The 23,646-nt window shown below is 47.4% G+C and overlaps 1 protein-coding gene across 1 annotated transcript in view; it reads left to right on the top strand.

Moving 5' to 3' along the window:
- LOC139394649 (ADAMTS-like 7) overlaps positions 1 to 14,204 on the top strand; it is a 27,848-nt gene extending 13,644 nt beyond the window's left edge. The window contains exons 5-12 of the mRNA XM_071142753.1: positions 1,196 to 1,393; positions 2,544 to 2,673; positions 7,926 to 8,148; positions 8,689 to 8,862; positions 8,990 to 9,163; positions 11,035 to 11,214; positions 13,171 to 13,315; positions 13,911 to 14,204. Of these exons, the coding sequence (XP_070998854.1) occupies positions 1,196 to 1,393; positions 2,544 to 2,673; positions 7,926 to 8,148; positions 8,689 to 8,862; positions 8,990 to 9,163; positions 11,035 to 11,214; positions 13,171 to 13,315; positions 13,911 to 14,071 (1,385 nt within the window). The 3' untranslated portion in view covers positions 14,072 to 14,204. The remainder of the gene's footprint in view (positions 1 to 1,195; positions 1,394 to 2,543; positions 2,674 to 7,925; positions 8,149 to 8,688; positions 8,863 to 8,989; positions 9,164 to 11,034; positions 11,215 to 13,170; positions 13,316 to 13,910) is intronic.
- Positions 14,205 to 23,646: the final 9,442 nt, after the last annotated feature.

The raw sequence follows: 23,646 nt of genomic DNA on the forward strand, positions 1-23,646 counted from the left end.
TGTACCACCCCTCACCTCTCCTCCTCTCATCCCCTTTTCATGTACCGCCCTCACCTCTCATCCCTTTTCATGTACCACCTATCCTCCTCTCATCCCCTTTTCATGTACCACCCCTCATCTGTCCTCCTCTCATCCCTTTTCATACACCACCTCTCATCCCCTTTTCATGTACCGCCCCTCACCTCTCCTCCTCTCATCCCCTTTTCATGTACCGCCCCTCACCTCTCCAACTCTCATCCATTTTCATGTACCGCCCTCACCTCTCATCCCTTTTTCATGTACCACCTATCCTCCTCTCATCCCCTTTTCATGTACCACCCCTCACCTCTCCTCCTCTCATCCCTTTTCATGCACCACCTCTCCTCCTCTCATCCCCTTTTCATGTACCGGCCCTCACCTCTCCTCCTCTCATCCCCTTTTCATGTACCGCCCCTCACCTCTCCAACTCTCATCCATTTTCATGTACCGCCCTCACCTCTCATCCCTTTTTCATGTACCACCTATCCTCCTCTCATCCCCTTTTCATGTACCACCCCTCACCTCTCCTCCTCTCATCCCTTTTCTTGCACCACCTCTCCTCCTCTCATCCCCTTTTCATGTACCTCCCCTCACCTCTCCTCCTCTCATCCCCTTTTCATGTACCACCCCACCTCTCCTCCTCTCATCCCTTATGCATGTACCACCCTCACCTCTCCTCCCTTTTTATGTACCACACCTCTCCTCCTCTCATCCCCTTTTCATGTACCGCCCCTCACCTCTCCAACTCTCATTCCCTTTTCCTGTACCGCCCCTCACCTCTCCAACTCTCATCCCCTTTTCATGTACCGCCCCTCACCTCTCCTCCTCTCATCACCTTTTCATGTACCGCCCCTCACCTTTCCTCCTCTCATCCCTTTTCATGTACCGCCCCTCACCTTTCCTCCTCTCATCCCCTTTTCATGAACCACCCCTCACCTTTCCTCCCATTTTCATGAACCACCCCTCACCTTTCCTCCCATTTTCATGAACCACCCATCACCTCTCATCCCGTTTTCATGTACCACCCCTCACCTCTCATCCCCTTTTCATGTACCGCCCCTCACCTCTCAACCCCTTTTCATGTACCACCCCTCACCTCTCATCCCTTTTTCATGTACCGCCCCTCACCTCTCCTCCTCTCATCCCCCCTCTCTCCCTCATCCCCCGCTCTCTCTAGTTGAGACTGTTGGCCCCACCTACTCAGAAAGCGATGACGTCACCAGTGGAATGGGCGTGGCCATCAATGATGTCGGAGGTGGGAGAGGCCATCCCAACCAAGTGCCCTCTGACCCCATGGTGAACCCTGACCTCTTGACTCCTTCCTACGGCTGGATCAGAAGTGGCCACACAGCCTGCAGCGCCTCCTGTGGTGGGGGTGAGGACTTACAGTAATTTAGATACACTGACACACACAGATGCACTATCACTATTAACACCTGACCTGAGATCAGACCAGGTAGAGACAACTATACTGTAGTTAAATTAACACCTGACCTGAGATCAGACCAGGTAGAGACAACTATACTGTAGTTAAATTAACACCTGACCTGAGATCAGACCAAGTAGAGACAACTATACTGTAGTTAAATTAACACCTGACCTGAGATCAGACCAGGTAGAGACAACTATACTGTAGTTAGATTAACACCTGAGATCAGACCAGGTAGAGACAACTATACTGTAGTTAGATTAACACCTGAGATCAGACCAGGTAAAGACAACTATACTGTAGTTAGATTAATACCTGAGATCAGACCAGGTAGAGACAACTATACTGTAGTTAGATTAACACCTGAGATCAGACCAGGTAGAGACAACTTTACTGTAGTTAGATTAACACCTGAGATGAGACCAGGTAGAGACAACTATACAGTAGTTAGATTAACACCTGAGATCAGACCAGGTAGAGACAACTTTACTGTAGTTAGATTAACACCTGAGATCAGACCAGGTAGAGACAACTTTACTGTAGTTAGATTAACAACTGAGATCAGACCAGGTAGAGACAACTTTACTGTAGTTAGATTAACACCTGAGATCAGACCAGGTAGAGACAACTATACAGTAGTTAGATTAACACCTGAGATCAGACCAGGTAGAGACAACTTTACTGTAGTTAGATTAACACCTGAGATGAGACCAGGTAGAGACAACTATACAGTAGTTAGATTAACACCTGAGATCAGACCAGGTAGAGACAACTTTACTGTAGTTAGATTAACACCTGACCTGAGATCAGACCAGGTAGAGACAACTATACTGTAGTTAGATTAACACCTGAGATCAGACCAGGTAGAGACAACTATACTGTAGTTAGATTAACACCTGAGATCAGACCAAGTAGAGACAACTTTACTGTAGTTAGATTAACACCTGAGATCAGACCAGGTAGAGACAACTATACTGTAGTTAGATTAACACCTGGCCTGAGATCAGTAATACGTTGTTTTTCCAATGTATTTCACATAGAGCCCCCTAGGTATGTGATTGCTCTTTCTCTCTCTTTTCTCGTGTGTGTGTCTCAGGTAGACGCCAGGTGCTGTGGGTGTGTGTGGAGACTGAGAGCCAGACCACAGTACCAGGTGACCTCTGTAGCCACGCCCAGCGACCCCAAAACCAGGAAGTGGTCTGCAACATCCAGCCTTGTCCCGCCTTGTGAGTCACACACACACTGAGACACACTCCCACTAAAGCCTTGCTTTAACAAAGTTAACCATTTTCACTGTAGTGTCCAAAACGTCTTTCAAGCTGTCAGGCATTCCCTTGGCAGCAAGAGCCTCTCGGTGGATGCTGCAGTGGACCCAAGAGCCTCTCGGTGGATGCTGCAGTGGACCCAAGAGCCTCTCGGTGGATGCTGCAGTGGACCTAAGAGCCTCTCGGTGGATGCTGCAGTGGACCCAAGAGCCTCTCGGTGGATGCTGCAGTGGACCTAAGAGCCTCTCGGTGGATGCTGCAGTGGACCCAAGAGCCTCTCGGTGGATGCTGCAGTGGACCTAAGAGCCTCTCGGTGGATGCTGCAGTGGACCCAAGAGCCTCTCGGTGGATGCTGCAGTGGACCTAAGAGCCTCTCGGTGGATGCTGCAGTGGACCTAAGAGCCTCTCGGTGGATGCTGCAGTGGACCCAAGAGCCTCTCGGTGGATGCTGCAGTGGACCTAAGAGCCTCTCGGTGGATGCTGCAGTGTACCCAAGAGCCTCTCGGTGGATGCTGCAGTGGACCCAAGTGGCATCGGGAGCAACTGCTTGCACTCGCGCACCATCAGTACAGACACCAACACATCTTGACCACCAAAGTCCATCTGATGTCACAAAGCTGTCCAGTACTTTAAAAATATCCTCTCCTGTTGTCCTGGTTTCCAGTGGTTTACAGAAGAGGTCTTCCTTAATTGACCCCCCATAAACGTAACAGACATATACCAGGAGCTGTGCCAGGCCCACCACGTCTGTTGACTCATCCAGCTGTAACAGACATATACCAGGAGCTGTACCCGGCCCACCACGTCTGTTGACTCATCCAGCTGTAACAGACATATACCAGGAGCTGTGCCAGGCCCACCACGTCTGTTGACTCATCCAGCTGTAACAGACATATACCAGGAGCTGTGCCAGGTCTGTTGACTCATCCGGCTGTAACAGACATATACCAGGAGCTGTGCCAGGCCTGTTGACTCATCCATCTGTAACAGACATATACCAGGAGCTGTGCCAGGCCTGTTGACTCATCCAGCTGTAACAGACATATACCAGGAGCTGTACCAGGCCTGTTGACTCATCCAGCTGTAACAGACATATACCAGGAGCTGTGCCAGGTCTGTTGACTCATCCAGCTGTAACAGACATATACCAGGAGCTGTGCCAGGCCTGTTGACTCATCCAGCTGTAACAGACATATACCAGGAGCTGTGCCAGGCCTGTTGACTCATCCAGCTGTAACAGACATATACCAGGAGTTGTGCCTGGTCTGTTGACTCATCCAGCTGTAACAGACATATACCAGGAGCTGTGCCAGGTCTGTTGACTCATCCAGCAGTAACAGACATATACCAGGAGCTGTGCCAGGCCTGTTGACTCATCCAGCTGTAACAGACATATACCAGGAGCTGTGCCAGGCCTGGTCTGTTGACTCATCCAGCTGTAACAGACATATACCAGGAGCTGTGCCAGGCCTGTTGACTCATCCAGCTGTAACAGACATGTACCAGGAGCTGTGCCAGGCCTGTTGACTCATCCAGCTGTAACAGACATATACCAGGAGCTGTGCCTGGTCTGTTGACTCATCCAGCTGTAACAGACATATACCAGGAGCTGTGCCAGGTCTGTTGACTCATCCAGCTGTAACGGACATATACCAGGAGCTGTGCCAGGCCTGGTGACTCATCCAGCTGTAACGGACATATACCAGGAGCTGTGCCAGGCCCACCATGTCTGTTGACTCATCCAGCTGTAACAGACATATACCAGGAGCTGTGCCAGGCCTGTTGACTCATCCAGCTGTAACAGACATATACCAGGAGCTGTGCCAGGTCTGTTGACTCATCCAGCTGTAACAGACATATACCAGGAGCTGTGCCAGGCCCACCATGGCTGTTGACTCATCCAGCTGTAACAGACATATACCAGGAGCTGTGCCAGGCCTGTTGACTCATCCAGCTGTAACGGACATATACCAGGAGCTGTTCCAGGCCTGTTGACTCATCCATCTGTAACAGACATATACCAGGAGCTGTGCCAGGCCTGTTGACTCATCCAGCTGTAACAGACATATACCAGGAGCTGTACCAGGCCTGTTGACTCATCCAGCTGTAACAGACATATACCAGGAGCTGTGCCAGGCCCACCATGTCTGTTGACTCATCCAGCTGTAACAGACATATACCAGGAGCTGTGCCAGGCCTGTTGACTCATCCAGTTGTAACAGACATATACCAGGAGCTGTACCAGGCCTGTTGACTCATCCAGCTGTAACAGACATATACCAGGAGCTGTGCCAGGCCTGGTGACTCATCCAGCTGTAACAGACATATACCAGGAGCTGTGTCAGGCCTGGTGACTCATCCAGCTGTAACAGACATATACCAGGAGCTGTGTCAGGCCTGGTGACTCATCCAGCTGTAACAGACATATACCAGGAGCTGTTCCAGGCCTGTTGACTCATCCAGCTGTAACAGACATATACCAGGAGCTGTGCCAGGCCTGTTGACTCATCCAGCTGTAACAGACATATACCAGGAGCTGTACCAGGCCTGTTGACTCATCCAGCTGTAACAGACATATACCAGGAGCTGTGCCAGGCCTGGTCTGTTGACTCATCCAGCTGTAACAGACATATACCAGGAGCTGTGCCAGGCCTGGTGACTCATCCAGCTGTAACAGACATATACCAGGAGCTGTGCCAGGCCTGGTGACTCATCCAGCTGTAACAGACATATACCAGGAGCTGTGTCAGGCCTGGTGACTCATCCAGCTGTAACAGACATATACCAGGAGCTGTGCCAGGCCTGGTGACTCATCCAGCTGTAACAGACATATACCAGGAGCTGTGTCAGGCCTGGTGACTCATCCAGCTGTAACAGACATATACCAGGAGCTGTGTCAGGCCTGGTGACTCATCCAGCTGTAACAGACATATACCAGGAGCTGTTCCAGGCCTGTTGACTCATCCAGCTGTAACAGACATATACCAGGAGCTGTGTCAGGCCTGTTGACTCATCCAGCTGTAACAGACATATACCAGGAGCTGTGTCAGGCCTGGTGACTCATCCAGCTGTAACAGACATATACCAGGAGCTGTGCCAGGCCTGTTGACTCATCCAGATGTAACAGACATATAATTCACTGGCTGTTGTGTGAAGCAGTAATTGTTTCCAAACATCTCCTGCCATGTCACTGTTGCATCGTGAAACAGGGTTGTTTGATGAAGACATTGTCTGTATAGTTGTTTGGGGTCTTTTCCCCCAGCATTGTCCCAGCCATCTCCGCGACAACAGGAAGAATGAAGTCCTCCACAATAGTACGGGGCTTTCCTGTCCCAGCCAGTCCTCCACAGTAGTATGGGGCTTTCCTGTCCCAGCCACTCCTCCACAATAGTATGGGGCTTGCCTGTCCTAGCCACTCCTCCACAATAGTATGGGGCTTGCCTGTCCTAGCCACTCCTCCACAATAGTATGGGGCTTGCCTGTCCTAGCCACTCCTCCACAATAGTATGGGGCTTGCCTGTCCTAGCCACTCCTCCACAATAGTATGGGGCTTGCCTGTCCTAGCCAGTCCTCCACAATAGTATGGGGCTTGCCTGTCCTAGCCACTCCTCCACAATAGTATGGGGCTTGCCTGTCCTAGCCACTCCTCCACAATAGTATGGGGCTTGCCTGTCCTAGCCAGTCCTCCACAATAGTATGGGGCTTGCCTGTCCTAGCCAGTCCTCCACAATAGTTGTCCTAGCCAGTCCTCCACAATAGTATGGGGCTTGCCTGTCCTAGCCAGTCCTCCACAATAGTATGGGGCTTGTCTGTCCTAGCCAGTCCTCCACAATAGTATGGGGCTTGCATGTCCTAGCAAGTCCACTACAATAGTATGGGGCTTGCCTGTCCTAGCCACTCCTCCACAATAGTATGGGGCTTGCCTGTCCTAGCCACTCCTCCACAATAGTATGGGGCTTGCCTGTCATAGCCACTCCTCCACAATAGTATGGGGCTTGCCTGTCCTAGCCACTCCTCCACAATAGTATGGGGCTTGCCTGTCCTAGCCAGTCCTCCACAATAGTATGGGGCTTGCTTGTCCTAGCCACTCCTCCACTATATTATGGGGCTTGCCTGTCCTAGCCCCTCGGTAGCTCACCATATAAGACGTTTCTAGTCCCTTCTTATTAATGGTATCTGTTGCTTTTATACATGTCTTACTACCTGAAAGTCCTCTTTATTCTCACTCAAAAAACTCTGTGGTTTATTTTTCAAATGGTCATGTTTCGTTTCTAAATGTCTGCGCAAGACTGAAGGTTTCCTGTGAGAGAGTAACGGTTAATGTGATTGGATGAGTAACAGTTAATGTGATTGGATGAGTAACGGCTAACGTGATTGGATGAGTAACAGTTAATGTGATTGGATGAGTAACGGTTAATGTGATTGGATGAGTAACGGTTCACGTGATTGGATGAGTAACGGTTAATGTGATTGGATGAGTAACGGTTAATGTGATTGGATGAGTAACGGCTAATGTGATTGGATGAGTAACGGCTAACGTGATTGGATGAGTAACGGCTAACGTGATTGGATGAGTAACAGTTAATGTGATTGGATGAGTAACGGTTAATGTGATTGGATGAGTAACGGTTCACGTGATTGGATGAGTAACGGTTAATGTGATTGGATGAGTAACGGTTAATGTGATTGGATGAGTAACGGCTAATGTGATTGGATGAGTAACGGCTAACGTGATTGGATGAGTAACGGCTAACGTGATTGGATGAGTAACGGCTAACGTGATTGGATGAGTAACGGTTAACGTGATTGGATGAGTAACGGTTAATGTGATTGGATGAGTAACGGTTAATGTAAATGGATGTTAACTATTTGACTAGGCTCCCTGTATTTGACATTGACTTGTTATTTTTGCTGAACCGCCGAGATGGTTTAATTGACATTTGTTTGGGTAGTGAAACGAGGAGAAAACCCAAATGTATATTTGCATATATATGGAAAATCCAAATGGACTGTTTGAAAACGTGAAGACAAGATACATATATTAATTTATATATATATATATTTAAATGTGAATCACATTGTTAATTGCACGTACCCCAGTTTGGGAAAACCTGATCGAGACCAGCTGTCTACGAAACATGTCACAAATAAAATTTGATTTGACACACACAGAGACACACCTCTGTAACCTTCTCTCCTCTGTGATTGGCCAGCTGGGACCTGGGGGAGTGGTCAGAGTGCACTAGAACCTGCGGCCCGGGGACCCAGCAACGCCAGGTCATCTGTCGTCAGGCTCTCCGTAAACATGGCAACAGTACGGCAACGGTGGTCGCCGTGGAGATGACACAGTGCGGAGGTTATGATAGGCCGGAGACGACATCGCCCTGTCAGCTAAAGATCTGCAGCGAGTGGCAGATACGCTCCGAGTGGAGCCTGGTGAGAAGACACACACACACACACACACACACACACACACACACAGACACTGACAGATCCAAACTCCCTCCCCCCCTTCCACTCTCTCCCCACCCCTCTCCCTCTCCTCTCCCCTCCCTCCCTCCCTCCCACTACCCCTCCCTCCCCCTCTCCCCCTCCCACTATCCCTCTCTCCCTCCCTCCCCTTCCCCCTCCCTTCCCTCCCTCCCCCTTCCCCTCTCTCCCTCCCTCCCTCCCACTACCCCTCCTTCCCCCTTCCCCTCCCCTTCCTCCCTCCCCCTCTCCCCCTCCCACTACCCCTCTCTCCCTCCCTTCCCCTCCCTCCTTCCCCCTCCCCCTCCCCCTTCCCCTCCCTCCCTTCCCCTCCCTCCCTCCTACTACCCCTCCTTCCCCCTCCCCCTCCCCCTTCCCCTCCCTCCCTCCTCCTCTCTCCCTCCCACTACCCCTCTCTCCTCCCCCTCTCCCCCTCTCTCCTCCCCCTCTCCCCTCTCTCTCCACCTCCCCCACTCCCCCTCCCTCTCCCCCTCCCTCCCTCCTCAGTGTTCAGTCCCGTGTGGTGTCGGCCAGAGCAGCAGAGAGGTGGTGTGTGTCGGTAACCAGGGAGACGTGGAGGGGGACGACCAGTGTAACCTGGGGGTGAAACCAGCCCCTCTTCAGAACTGTGACATGGGACCCTGCGCACGGAACTGGTTCACCTCACCATGGAGCACACAGGTACCTACACCTGGGGCTGTCTGTCTCTCACTCTGTCTCTCCCTCCGTCTGTCTCTCACTCCGTCTGTCTGTCTGTCTGTCTGTAACATTGCTGTGTGTGTGTAACATTGCTGTACATGTGTCTCAGTGTTCTACAGAGTGTGGTGAAGGCAGACGTAGTCGCTCAGCAGTGTGTCTGTTGGACCATGTGACTAACCTACCATTGGACGGCTGCGACGGGCCCCGCCCACAGGAAGTAATCTCCTGCGACGCAGGGCCATGTCACATCCGCCTGGAATGGTACACTGGACTCTGGGGACAGGTAAACACATACTCTCTCATTACAGACAGAGAGAGAGACAGAGACATACAGAGACAGAGACAGAGACAGAGAGAGAGAGAGAGAGAGAGAGAGAGACAGAGAGAGAAAGAGAGAGAGAGAGAGAGACAGAGACAGAGACAGAGACAGAGACAGAGAGAGAAAGAGAAAGAGAGAGAGAGAGAAAGAGAGAGACAGAGAGAGAGAGAAAGATAGAGAAAGAGAGAGAGAGAGACAAAGAGAGAGAGAGAAAGAGAGAGCGAGAGAGAGAGAAAGTGACTGAAGAGATTCTCTTTTACAGCAATGACCTGGAGAAGAGTTACAGGGGAGAGGGAGAGGGGATAAATGAGCCAATAGGAGGCTGGGAATGATTAGGTAGCCATGATGGTATGAGGGCCAGATTGGGACACAGAGGTTAAAACCTGTTGAGTGTAGGGGGCAGTATTTTGATGTTTGGATAAAAAACGGACCCAAATGAAACGGCCTATTTCTCAGGCCCAGAAACTAGAATATGCATATAATTGGCAGATTAGGATAGAAAACACTCTAAAGTTTCCAAAACTGTCAAAATATTGTCTGTGAGTATAACAGAACTGATGTTGCAGGCGAAAACCTGAGGAAAATCCAACCAGGAAGTGGCTGCTAGTTTGAAAAGCTCCCTGTTCCAATGCATGCCTTCCCTCCATTTAAAGGGATATCAACCAGATTATCAACCAGATTATGGCTTCCACATGGTGTGAACAGTCTTTAGACATAGTTTCAGGCTTTTATTCTGAAAAATTAGCGAGAAAGATCAGATTGCGCAGTGGATGGCTGGGTGCCAGCAGCGTTTTGCATGCGCCGACAGAGTGGAGCAGACATTTTCTCTCTCTCTCTCCTATTGAAGAAGCTACTGTCCGGTTGAAATATTATTGATTATATAAAAACAACCTGAGGATTGATTATAAAAAACGTTTGACATGTTTCCCGTCGTGAGGGGGGAGAGAGAGAGGAGGGGAGGAGAGAGGAGGGGAGGAGAGAGGAGGGGGGAGAGAGGAGGGGAGGAGAGAGGAGGGGGGGAGAGAGGAGGGGGGAGAGAGGAGGGGGGGAGAGAGGAGGGGAGAGAGAGAGAGGAGGGGAGAGAGAGAAGAGGGGGGGAGAGAGAGAGAGGATGGGAGAGAGAGAAGAGGGGGGAGAGAGGATTACTGAACATACCAAATGGAGGTATTTTGGAATTGTAAAAATAATAAAAATTAAAATAATCTTTATGGAACATTTGTGTAACTGTGAGTCTTGTGAGTGCAAACATCCGAAGATCATCAAAGGTAAGCGATTCATTTTATTGCTTTTCTGACTTTCGTGACCAATCTACTTTGCTGCTAGCTGTTTGTAATGTTTTGTCTACTGAGAGAGATGTCCTTACATAAACACTTGGTATGCTTTCGCCGAAAAGCTTTTTTTGAAATCTGACACGCCAGGTGGATTAACAACAAGCTAAACTGTGTTTTGGTATATTGCACTTGTGATTTCATGAAAATTAAATATTTTTAGTAATTTAATTAGAATTTCTGCAATTCAGCTGAAAATGATCCTGCTAACAGGATGGGAAGTTTTATTATTATTTGTATATATATATTTTATATTTTTTATTATTATATTTATTATTATTCTTATGATAAGGAATCTTTAATCACCCACAGAGAGTCAGGACACCTGTTCAATGTCCCGTCTGAAAGACGACAACCTACACAGGGCAATGTCCCCAATCACTGCCCTGCGGAATTGGGATAGAGTGCCTCCTACTGGCCCTACTTCCAGCAGGATCTGATCTCCCATCCAGGGACCGACCAGGACCCACCCTGCTTAGCAACTGTGTGTGTGTGTGTGTACCCCAGTGTTCGGCGGAATGCGGAAACGGAACCCAGACCCGGGGCGTGGCCTGTCTACTCCATGACAACGGTCGCCTGGAGGCTGTGGACCAATCAAACTGCTCCCACCTGGATCGACCAATGAGCTCTCAGAGCTGCCACCTGAAGGTGTGTGGGGTGCAGTGGTACGCTACCGATTGGAGCACGGTGAGTTCAATTCAAGGGGCTTTATTGTCATGGGAAACATGTGTTAACATTGCCAAAACAAGTGAGGTAGATAATATACAAAAGTGAAATAAACTATACAAATTAATAGTAAACATTACACATACAGAAGTTTCAAAATAATAAAGACATTACAAATGTCATATTATATATATATACAGTGTTTTAACAATGTACAAATGGTTAAAGTACACAAGATAAAATAAATAAGCATAAATATGGGTTGTATTTACAATGGTGTTTGTTCTTCACTGGTTGCCCTTTTCTCGTGGCAACAGGTCACACATCTTGCTGCTGTGATGTCACACTGTGGTATTTCACCCAGTAGATATGGGAGTTTATCAAAATTGGGTTTGTTTTCGAATTCTTTGTGGATCTGTGTAATCTGAGGGAAATATGTCTCTCTAATATGGTCATACATTGGGCAGGAGGTTAGGAAGTGCAGCTCAGTTTCCACCTCATTTTGTGGGCAGTGAGCACATAGCCTGTCTTCTCTTGAGAGCCGTGTCTGCCTACGGCGGCCTTTCTCAATAGCAAGGCTATGCTCACTGAGTCTGTACATAGTCAAAGCTTTCCTTAAGTTTGGGTCAGTCACAGTGGTCAGGTATTCTGCCGCTGTGTACTCTCTGTTTAGGGACGAAGAGCATTCTAGTTTGCTCTGTTTTTTTGTTAATTCTTTCCAATGTGTCAAGTAATTAGCTTTTTGTTTTCTCATGATTTGGTTGGGTCTAATTGTGCTGCTGTCCTGAGGCTCTGTAGGGTCTGTTTGTGTTTGTGAACAGAGCCCCAGGACCAGCTTGCTTAGAGGACTCTTCTCCAGGTTCATCTCTCTGTAGGTGATGGTTTTGTTATGGAAGGTTTGGGAATCACTTCGTAGAATTCAACGTCTCTTTTCTGGATTTTGATCATTAGTGGGTGTCGGCTTACTTCTGCTCTGCATTATTTGGTGTTTTACGTTGTACACTGAGGATATTTTTGCAGAATTTGGTGTTTGTCCCATTTTGTAAATTCTTGGTTGGTGAGCGGACCCCAGATCTCACAACCATAAAGGGCAATGGGCTCTATGACTGATTCAAGTATTTTTTGCCAGATCCTAACTGGTATGTTGAGTTTGTTGTTCCTTTTGATGGCATAAAATGCCCTTCTTGCCTTGTCTCAGACTGTTCACAGCTTTGTGGAAGTTACCTCTGGTCTTACTGAGATTTACTGTCAGGGCCCAGGTCTGTCAGGGCCCAGGTCTGGTAGAATCTGTGCAGAAGATCTAGGTGCTGTTGTAGGCCCTCCTTGGTTGGTGACAGAAGCACCAGATCACCAGCAAACAGTAGACATTTGACTTCAGATTCTAGTAGGGTGAGGCCGAGTGCTGCATACTGTTCTAGTGCCCTCACAAATTTGTTGATATATATGTTGAAGAGGGTGGGGCTTAAGCTGCATCCCTGTCTCACCCCACAACCCTGTGTGAAGAAATGTGTCTGTTTTTTGCCAATTTTAACCGCACACTCGTTGTTTGTGTACATGGATTTTATAATGTCGTATGTTTTACCCCCAACACCACTTTCCATCAGTTTGTATAGCAGACCCTCATGCCAAATTGAGTTGAAGGCTTTTTTGAAATCAACAAAGCACGAGAAGACTTTGCCTTTGTTTTGGTTTGTTTGTCAATTAGGGTGTGCAGGGTGAATACGTGGTCTGTTGTACGGTAATTTGGTAAAAAGCCAATTTGACATTTGCTCAGTACATTGTTTTCACTGTGGATGTGAATTGGGGTCAGATTTGTAGGTATCAAGAATGTACTAGTCTGTTGTTAATCATAATGCAGAGGATTTTCCCAAGGTTGCTGTTGACGCGTATCCCACGGTATTTATTGGGGTCAAATTTGTCTCCACTTTTCTCTCTCTCTGCACCTTTCTTAATCTAAACCTGCCTGCCTGTTTCTAGTGTTCTCGCTCCTGTGACGGAGGTTACCGTGTGCGTGAGGTGTGTTGTCTTGCCGACAACGTGACCCCAAGTGAGCTGTGTGACCTCAGTGCGACCCCTGAGAGTCGGGAGGATTGTAACACCCAGCCCTGTTTACCTGAGACAGGTATGACCTCCCTCATCCATCCATCCATCTATCCCTCTTTCATCCTCCCTCCCTCCCTCCCTCCCTCCACTCTCTCCATCCCTCTCTCCTCCTCTCTCTTTCCCTCTACCCTCTCTCCTCCTCCCTCTCTCACACCACCCAACACACTGTGTAATGTCTCCTCTAGTCTCATCATGTAGTAACCAGTATTATATCTGTGCAATATCTCCTCTAGTCTCATCATGTAGTATACAGTACTATATCTGTGTAATGTCTCCTCTAGTCTCATCATGTAGTATACAGTACTATATCTGTGTAATGTCTCCTCTAGTCTCATCATGTAGTATACAGTACTATATCTGTGTAATGTCTCCTCTAGTCTCATCATGTAGTAACCAGTACTATATCTGTGTAATGTCTCCTCTAGTCTCATCGTGTAGTATACAGTACTATATCTGTGTAATGTCTCCTCTAGTCTCATCATGTAGTAACCAGTACTATATCTGTGTAATGTCTCTAGTCTCATCATGTAGTAACCAGTACTATATCTGTGTAATGTCTCCTCTAGTCTCATCATGTAGTAACCAGTACTATATCTGTGTAATGTCTCCTCTAGTCTCATCGTGTAGTGACCAGTACTATAACTGCGTGTTCGTGGTCCAGGCCAGGTTGTGTGTGTACTCCTACTACAGAACTGCCTGCTGCTCATCCTGCTCCGTCATCACACACACACACTCCTCAAGAACCACCTCCGCAGGCGATGACTTCCCCAGATAGGAGTTGGTCTCCCTAACTGAGATCACCTGGCTCCTGGAAAACACACCTGAAAGAACCACACCTGAAAGAACCACACCTGAAGGAAACACACCTGAAGGAAACACACCTGAAAGAACCACACCTGAAAGAACCACACCTGAAGGAAACACACCTGAAAGAACCACACCTGAAAGAACCACACCTGTATCAACACCAACACTCACCTGGCCTCACCTCCACCTGAACACACCTGTATCAATACCATCACTCACCTGGCCTCACCTCCACCTGAACACACCTGTATCAACACTCACCTGGCCTCACCTCCACCTGAACACACCTGTATCAACACTCACCTGGCCTCACCTCCACCTGAACACCTGTATCAACACCAACACTCACCTGGCCTCACCTCCACCTGAACACCTGTATCAACACCAACACTCACCTAGCCTCACCTCCACCTGAACACCTGTATCAACACCAACACTCACCTGGCCTCACCTCCACCTGAACACCTGTATCAACACCAACACTCACCTAGCCTCACCTCCACCTGAACACCTGTATCAACACCAACACTCACCTGGCCTCACCTCCACCTGAACACCTGTATCAACACCAACACTCACCTGGCCTCACCTCCACCTGAACACCTGTATCAACACCAACACTCACCTGGCCTCACCTCCACCTGACCACCTGTATCAACACTCACCTGGCCTCACCTCCACCTGAACACCTGTATCAACACTCACCTGGCCTCACCTCCACCTGAACACCTGTATCAACACCAACACTCACCTGGCCTCACCTCCACCTGAACACCTGTATCAACACCAACACTCACCTGGCCTCACCTCCACCTGAACACCTGTATCAACACCAACACTACCTGGCCTCACCTCCACCTGAACACCTGTATCAACACCAACACTCACCTGGCCTCACCTCCACCTGAACACCTGTATCAACACCAACACTCACCTGGCCTCACCTCCACCTGACCACCTGTATCAACACCAACACTCACCTGGCCTCACCTCCACCTGAACACCTGTATCAACACCAACACTCACCTGGCCTCACCTCCACCTGAACACCTGTATCAACACCAACACTCACCTGGCCTCACCTCCACCTGAACACCTGTATCAACACCAACACTCACCTGGCCTCACCTCCACCTGAACACCTGTATCAACACCAACACTCACCTGGCCTCACCTCCACCTGACCACCTGTATCAACACCAACACTCACCTGGCCTCACCTCCACCTGAACACCTGTATCAACACCAACACTCACCTGGCCTCACCTCCACCTGAACACCTGTATCAACACCAACACTCACCTGGCCTCACCTCCACCTGAACACCTGTATCAACACTCACCTGGCCTTACCTGAACACTGGACTCCATTATCAAAACACTCCAGTGACCAAGCCCTTGATTTTCTCAAACTTGTTCACACACGCATTTGCTCACTATTGATATTGTTCATGTTTAAACTTCCAGCTTCACTTCCTCATCTGTCGGTTGTTTATGTCTTGTGATGTACCAGGTTCATATTAAACAACCCAACTACAGTATTTATTCTACAAATAAAGACATTCAACAATCTGGGACTTTGATTATTTAGAAGGAGACCTGCGGGGGGGGGGGGGGGGGGGTGTATGGAGTCAGAACGTTGGACGCTTTAACTTGATGACCAAGTCAGACCTCCTGAGAGGAGATATCTATCATCTCTGCTGTCAATTGAGAAAGCAGAACTGGAAGCAGAACATTAAGAGGATGGTATCATCTGAGGAGACTCCTACGGTGATGGTATTATCTGAGGAGACTCCTATGGTGATGGTATTATCTGAGGAGACTCCTAGGGTGATGGTATTATCTGAGGAGACTCCTATGGTGATGGTATTATCTGAGGAGACTCCTATGGTGATGGTATTATCTGAGGAGACTCCTATGGTGATGGTATTATCTGAGGAGACTCCTAGGGTGATGGTATTATATGAGGAGACTCCTAGGGTGATGGTATTATATGAGAAGACTCCTAGGGTGAAGGTATCATCTGAGGAGAATCCTAGGGTGATGGTATTATCTGAGGAGACTGCTAGGGTGATATGTGGTGATGGTATTGTCTGAGGAGACTCCTAGGGTGATATGTGATGATGGTATTATCTGAGGAGACTCCTCGGGTGATGGTATTATCTGAGGAGACTCCTAGGGTGATATGTGGTGATGGTATTATCTGAGAAGACTCCTAGGGTGATATGTAGTGATGGTATTATCTGAGGAGACTCCTAGGGTGATATGTGGTGATGGTATTATATGAGAATAGTCCTCAAGTCTCTCCTCTAGTCCTCATCTCTCTCCTCTAGTCCTCACCTCTCTCCTCTAGTCCTCATCTCTCTCCTCTATTCCTCATCTCTCTCCTCTATTCCTCACCTCTCTCCTCTAGTCCTCACCTCTCTCCTCTAGTCCTCATCTCTCTCATCTAGTCCTCATCTCTCTCCTCTAGTCCTCATCTCTCTCCTCTAGTCCTCATCTCTCTCCTCTAGTCCTCATCTCTCTCCTCTATTCCTCATCTCTCTCCTCTATTCCTCATCTCTCTCCATTCTCCTCCAGTCCTCATCTCTCTCCATTCTCCTCTAGTCCTCATCTCTCCATTCTCCTCATCTCTCTCCTCTAGTCCTCATCTCTCTCCTCAATTCCTCACCTCTCTCCTCATCTCTCTCCTCAATTCCTCACCTCTCTCCTCTAGTCCTCATCTCTCCCCCATCCTCATATTTTCTCCTTCAAGACAGCAAGTTTTGTAATGACTTCACAGAAATGGCGGTGTCTCTTCCTCCTGGGTGTAGAGAGAGCAGAGAGACCGCCGGCATGTTTCAGCAAATAGGCTTGTTGCTAAACAAGGGACTTCTGGGAAAACCTGGGAATTCAGTGATTCAGTGGTCTAAGGCAGTGATTCAGTGGTCTAAGGCAGTGATTCAGTGGTCTAAGGCAGTGATTCAGTGGTCTAAGGCTGTGATTCAGTGGTCTAAGGAAGTGATTCAGTGGTCTAAGGCAGTGATTCAGTGGTCTAAGGCTGTGATTCAGTGGTCTAAGGCAGTGATTCAGTGGTCTAAGGCTGTGATTCAGTGGTATAAGGCAGTGATTCAGTGGTCTAAGGCTGTGATTCAGTGGTCTAAGGCAGTGATTCAGTGGTCTAAGGCAGTGATTCAGTGGTCTAAGGCAATGATTCAGTGGTCTAAGGCAGTGATTCAGTGGTCTAAGGCAGTGATTCAGTGGTCTCAGGCAGTGATTCAGTGGTCTAAGGATGTGATTCAGTGGTCTAAGGCTGTGATTCAGTGGTCTAAGGCAGTGATTCAGTGGTCTAAGGCTGTGATTCAGTGGTCTAAGGCAGTGCCACTAGAGATTCAGTGGTCTAAGGTTGTGATTCAGTGGTCTAAAGCAGTGATTCAGTGGTCTAAGGCTGTGATTCAGTGGTCTAAGGCTGTGATTCAGTGGTCTAAGGCAGTGATTCAGTGGTCTAAGGCAGTGATTCAGTGGTCTAAGGCAGTGATTCAGTGGTCTAAGGCTGTGATTCAGTGGTCTAAGGCAGTGATTCAGTGGTCTAAGGCTGTGATTCAGTGGTCTAAGGCAGTGATTCAGTGGTCTAAGGCTGTGATTCAGTGGTCTAAGGCTGTGATTCAGTGGTCTAAGGATGTGATTCAGTGGTCTAAGGCTGTGATTCAGTGGTCTAAGGTTGTGATTCAGTGGTCTAAGGCAGTGATTCAGTGGTCTAAGGCAGTGCCACTAGAGATTCAGTGGTCTAAGGCAGTGATTCAGTGGTCTAAGGCTGTGATTCAGTGGTCTAAGGTTGTGATTCAGTGGTCTAAGGCAGTGATTCAGTGGTCTAAGGCTGTGATTCAGTGGTCTAAGGCTGTGATTCAGTGGTCTAAGGCAGTGATTCAGTGGTCTAAGGCTGTGATTCAGTGGTCTAAGGCAGTGATTCAGTGGTCTAAGGCAGTGATTCAGTGGTCTAAGGCAGTGCTAGCTGTGCCACTAGTGATTCAGTGGTCTAAGGCTGTGATTCAGTGGTCTAAGGCAGTGATTCAGTGGTCTAAGGCAGTGATTCAGTGGTCTAAGGCAGTGATTCAGTGGTCTAAGGCAGTGATTCAGTGGTCTAAGGCAGTGATTCAGTGGTCTAAGGCTGTGATTCAGTGGTCTAAGGCTGTGATTCAGTGGTCTAAGGCTGTGATTCAGTGGTCTAAGGCAGTGATTCAGTGGTCTAAGGCTGTGATTCAGTGGTCTAAGGCAGTGATTCAGTGGTCTAAGGCTGTGATTCAGTGGTCTAAGGCAGTGATTCAGTGGTCTAAGGCAGTGATTCAGTGGTCTAAGGCAGTGCTAGCTGTGCCACTAGTGAGTGATTCAGTGGTCTAAGGCTGTGATTCAGTGGTCTAAGGCTGTGATTCAGTGGTCTAAGGCTGTGATTCAGTGGTCTAAGGCTGTGATTCAGTGGTCTAAGGCTGTGATTCAGTGGTGTAAGGCTGTGATTCAGTGGTCTAAGGCAGTGATTCAGTGGTCTAAGGCTGTGATTCAGTGGTCTAAGGCAGTGATTCAGTGGTCTAAGGCTGTGATTCAGTGGTCTAAGGCAGTGATTCAGTGGTCTACGGCAGTGATTCAGTGGTCTAAGGCAGTGCCAATAGAGATTCAGTGGTCTAAGGCAGTGATTCAGTGGTCTAAGGCAGTGATTCAGTGGTCTAAGGCAGTGATTCAGTGGTCTAAGGCTGTGATTCAGTGGTCTAAGGCAGTGATTCAGTGGTCTAAGGCAGTGATTCAGTGGTCTAAGGCAGTGATTCAGTGGTCTAAGTGGTCTAAGGCTGTGATTCAGTGGTCTAAGGCAGTGATTCAGTGGTCTAAGGATGTGATTCAGTGGTCTAAGGCAGTGATTCAGTGGTCCAAGTGGTCTAAGGCTGTGATTCAGTGGTCTAAGGCAGTGATTCAGTGGTCTAAGGCAGTGATTCAGTGGTCTAAGGCAGTGATTCAGTGGTCTAAGGCAGTGATAGCTGTGCCACTAGAGGTTCTGGGTTCGAGTCCAGGTTCAGTCGCAGCAGGCCGCGACCGGGAGACCTAATGGGGGCGGCGCACAATTGGCCCAGCGTCGTCCGGGTTACGGGAGGGTTTTGACTGGCTGGGATGTCCATTGGCAGCGATGAGACGAGACTGTAACTACCAATTAGATAAAAAAGGGGGTGAAGAAATGTTTTTTTTAATTTCACCTTTATTTAACCAGGCTTCTTCTTCGTCTTCTTCGTCTAGTTTACCAGATGAACACAGAGATCGGGTTGTTATGTATTTATTCTGTTTACAAAGCATCATTCGTACCAACATTCATCGATTTTCAATACTAAGTTTGTCCGTTTTTTTTTCCAAAAACTTTTTTTTTTAATTTTTTTTTACAAAGACATAAATATTACGATAGAATACAATACAGTATAAACTGTATAAAAAAAACAAAATAAAATAGATATACTTATTTAAAATGATAATCACAAAAGAGACGAAACCAGAAAATGGGATCTTTTTGACAACGAGGCAGAAAACACCAGCATGAACTTAAAACAGCTGAACACTAATGATATCACTGTTGTCCGTCTCAAAACCGTCCACCCTCTGTCGTACACTAGTTTACAGTACACTAGTTTATAGTGCACTAGTTTACAGTACACTAGTTTATAGTGCACTACAAGGGGGGGAAAAAAACGGCATCATCTGAGACGCAGCCAATGGCTATGTCAGAAATGGGCGTCGTCGGAGACGCAGCCGATGGCTATGTCAGAAATGGCCGTCGTCGGAGACGCAGCCAATGGCTGCGTTCACTATATAGTGAGACGCAGCCAATGGCTATGTCAGAAACTACATCACCGGAGACGCAGCCAATGGCTATGTCAGAAACTACATCACCGGAGACGCAGCCAATGGCTATGTCAGAAACTACATCACCGGAGACTCAGCCAATGGCTATGTCAGAAACTACATCACCGGAGACGCAGCCAATGGCTATGTCAGAAACTACATCACCGGAGACGCAGCCAATGGCTATGTCAGAAACTACATCACCGGAGACGCAGCCAATGGCTATGTCAGAAACTACATCACCGGAGACTCAGCCAATGGCTGCGTCAGAAACTACACCCTATTCCCTATATAGTGAACTACTTTTGACCAGAGACCTACAGGGCACGTCATAGGGATTAGGATGGCATTTTGAACATAGACGTTATGTATATTAGGTAAGTATGTACGCAGGTCGCAGGTCGCCTGAACAACAAAACAACCAAACTACGGAAAGCTGGAAGGCACATATCTGAGGAAGCATGAGACCTTCAAGATGAAGGGAAGTGTCCTCAACGGCACCCTAATTCCCTTACGTTGCACTACCGTTTGACCAGAGCCCTTTTGACCACTAAATATTTAGTGCACGAGTGACCTTTTCCAACACCAAATAGGGAATAGGGTGCCATTTTGGAACGTAACCCGGGGAACAGGAAGAAGGGAGAGTAGAGGGAGGGTTCGAGGCAGTGAAACAGGAAGAAGAGAGAGAGAGAGTAGAGGGAGGGTTCAAGGCAGTGAAACAGGAAGAAGAGAGAGAGAGAGTAGAGGGAGGGTTTGAGGCAGTGAAACAGGAAGAAGAGAGACAGAGGGAGGGTTCGAGGCAGTGAAACAGGAAGAAGAGAGAGAGAGTAGAGGGAGGGTAAGGCAGTGAAACAGGAAGAAGAGAGAGAGAGTATAGGGAGGGTAAGGCAGTGAAACAGGAAGAAGAGAGACACAGTAGAGGGAGTGAAACAGGAAGAAGAGAGACACAGTAGAGGGAGGGTAAGGCAGTGAAACAGGAAGAAGAGAGACACAGTAGAGGGAGGGTGAGGCAGTGAAACAGGAAGAAGAGAGAGAGAGACAGTAGAGGAAGGGTTCGAGGCAGTGAAACAGGAAGAAGAAGGGAGAGTAGAGGGAGGGTTCGAGGCAGTGAAACAGGAAGAAGAGAGAGAGACAGTAGAGGGAGTGTCCGAGGCAGTGAAACAGGAAGAAGAGACACAGTAGAGGGAGGGTGAGGCAGTGAAACAGGAAGAAGAGAGAGAGACAGTAGAGGGAGGGCCCGAGGCAGTGAAACAGGAAGAGAGAGACACAGTAGAGGGAGGGTGCGAGGCAGTGAAACAGGAAGAAGCGAGACAGTAGAGTGAGGGTCCCGAGGCAGTGAAACAGGAAGAAGAGAGAGACCGTACAGGGAGGGTTCGAGGTAGTGAAACAGGAAGAAGAGAGAGACACAGTAGAGGGAGGGTGCGAGGCAGTGAAACAGGAAGAAGCGAGACAGTAGAGTGAGGGTTCGAGGTAGTGAAACAGGAAGAAGAGAGAGACCGTAGAGAGAGGGTCCGAGGCAGTGAAACAGGAAGAAGAGAGAGAGAGTAGAGGGAGGGTCCGAGGCAGTGAAACAGGAAGAAGAGAGAGAGTAGAGGGAGGGTTCGAGGCAGTGAAACAGGAAGAAGAGAGAGACACAGTAGAGGGAGGGTGCGAGGCAGTGAAACAGGAAGAAGCGAGACAGTAGAGTGAGGGTTCGAGGTAGTGAAACAGGAAGAAGAGAGAGACCGTAGAGAGAGGGTCCGAGGCAGTGAAACAGGAAGAAGAGAGAGAGAGTAGAGGGAGGGTCCGAGGCAGTGAAACAGGAAGAAGAGAGAGAGTAGAGGGAGGGTTCGAGGCAGTGAAACAGGAAGTGTTAAGGCCAACTGATCATCTAAAACCAGGATGCCCAAACTGTTATAAGACATACAACCTGACCAATAAAAACAGAGTATTCAATATCAACATGACCAAATCGGTAATCTTCTGTTGTCATATTCCAGCCCATTAATATAGATAGATATCTGTCACCAAGGTTAGAGAATTATATTAAAACAAGGCTTGTTATTAACCCCAAGGTAAGAGAGAATTACATTAAAACAAGGCTTGTTATTGACCCCAAGGTAAGAGAGAATTACATTAAAACAAGGCTTGTTATTGACCCCAAGGTAAGAGAGAATTACATTAAAACAAGGCTTGTTATTGACCCCAAGGTTAGAGAGAATTATATTAAAACAAGGCTTGTTATTGACCCCAAGGTTAGAGAGAATTACATTAAAACAAGGCTTGTTATTGACCCCAAGTTTAGAGAGAATTATATTAAAACAAGGCTTGTTATTGACCCCAAGGTTAGAGAATTATATTAAAACAAGGCTTGTTATTGACCCCAAGGTTAGAGAGAATTACATTAAAACAAGGCTTGTTATTGTCCCCAAGGTAAGAGAGAATTATATTAAAACAAGGCTTGTTATTGACCCCAAGTTTAGAGAGAATTATATTAAAACAAGGCTTGTTATTGACCCCAAGGTTAGAGAATTACATTAAAACAAGGCTTGTTATTAACCCCAAGGTTAGAGAGAATTATATTAACAGGGCTTGTTGTTGATGCCAAGGATAGAGAGAATTATATTAAAACAAGGCTTGTTATTGTCTCCAAGGTTAGAGAGAATTATATTAAAACAAGGCTTGTTATTGTCTCCAAGGTTAGAGAGAATTATATTAAAATAAGGCTTGTTATTGACCCCAATGATAGAGAGAATTATATTAAAACAAGGCTTGTTATTGACCCCAAGGTTAGAGAGAATTATATTAAAACAAGGCTTGTTATTGACCCCAAGGTTAGAGAGAATTATATTAAAACAAGGCTTGTTATTGACCCCAAGGTTAGAGAATTATATTAAAACAAGGCTTGTTATTGACCCCAAGGATAGAGAGAATTATATTAAAACAAGGCTTGTTGTTGACCCCAAGGTTAGAGAGAATTATATTAAAATAAGGCTTGTTATTGTCTCCAAGGTTAGAGAGAATTATATTAAAACAAGGCTTGTTATTGACCCCAAGGTTAGAGAGAATTATATTAAAATAAGGCTTGTTTTTGACCCCAAGGTTAGAGAGAATTATATTAAAACAAGGCTTGTTTTTGACCCCAAGGTTAGAGAGAATTATATTAAAACAAGGCTTGTTATTGACCCCAAGGTTAGAGAGAATTATATTAAAATAAGGCTTGTTATTGTCCCCAAGGTAAGAGAGAATTACATTAAAACAAGGCTTGTCGTCATCCTTCATCTTCCTCCATTAGACATTATTATTATTATTATATATACATGTATGTTACAGGAATATACAGGGTGTTAATGCTCCTCATGTCTCCATATAAAATCAGTACGTTCAAGCATTCAGGGAGTCGGCGGCTTTGGCTTGCGGAGGGGTTTCATTACCTAAACGGGGTGAAAAGTCAAAAAACAGGAACAGGAAATACATCACCATAGAACTAAAGGCCAATAAGACAGAAGAAGAAGAAGTCAAAAAGAAGGTTGACAGTCCAGGGGGTCATTCATCGTCGTGTGCCATTGTCACTAGGATGTACGACTAGGGATAGGGAGAGCGACCATAGACTTAGACAGACCTCTATGGTGCAGCACATGCTGTCACACAAGACATTGTCGCACAGGTGCAAAGCAGAGCCCTCTAGCTAGCTCTATGGGAGAAACAGGCC

This window comes from Oncorhynchus clarkii, unplaced genomic scaffold (genome assembly GCF_045791955.1).
Source record: "Oncorhynchus clarkii lewisi isolate Uvic-CL-2024 unplaced genomic scaffold, UVic_Ocla_1.0 unplaced_contig_13804_pilon_pilon, whole genome shotgun sequence".
Classification (NCBI taxonomy): domain Eukaryota; kingdom Metazoa; phylum Chordata; class Actinopteri; order Salmoniformes; family Salmonidae; genus Oncorhynchus; species Oncorhynchus clarkii.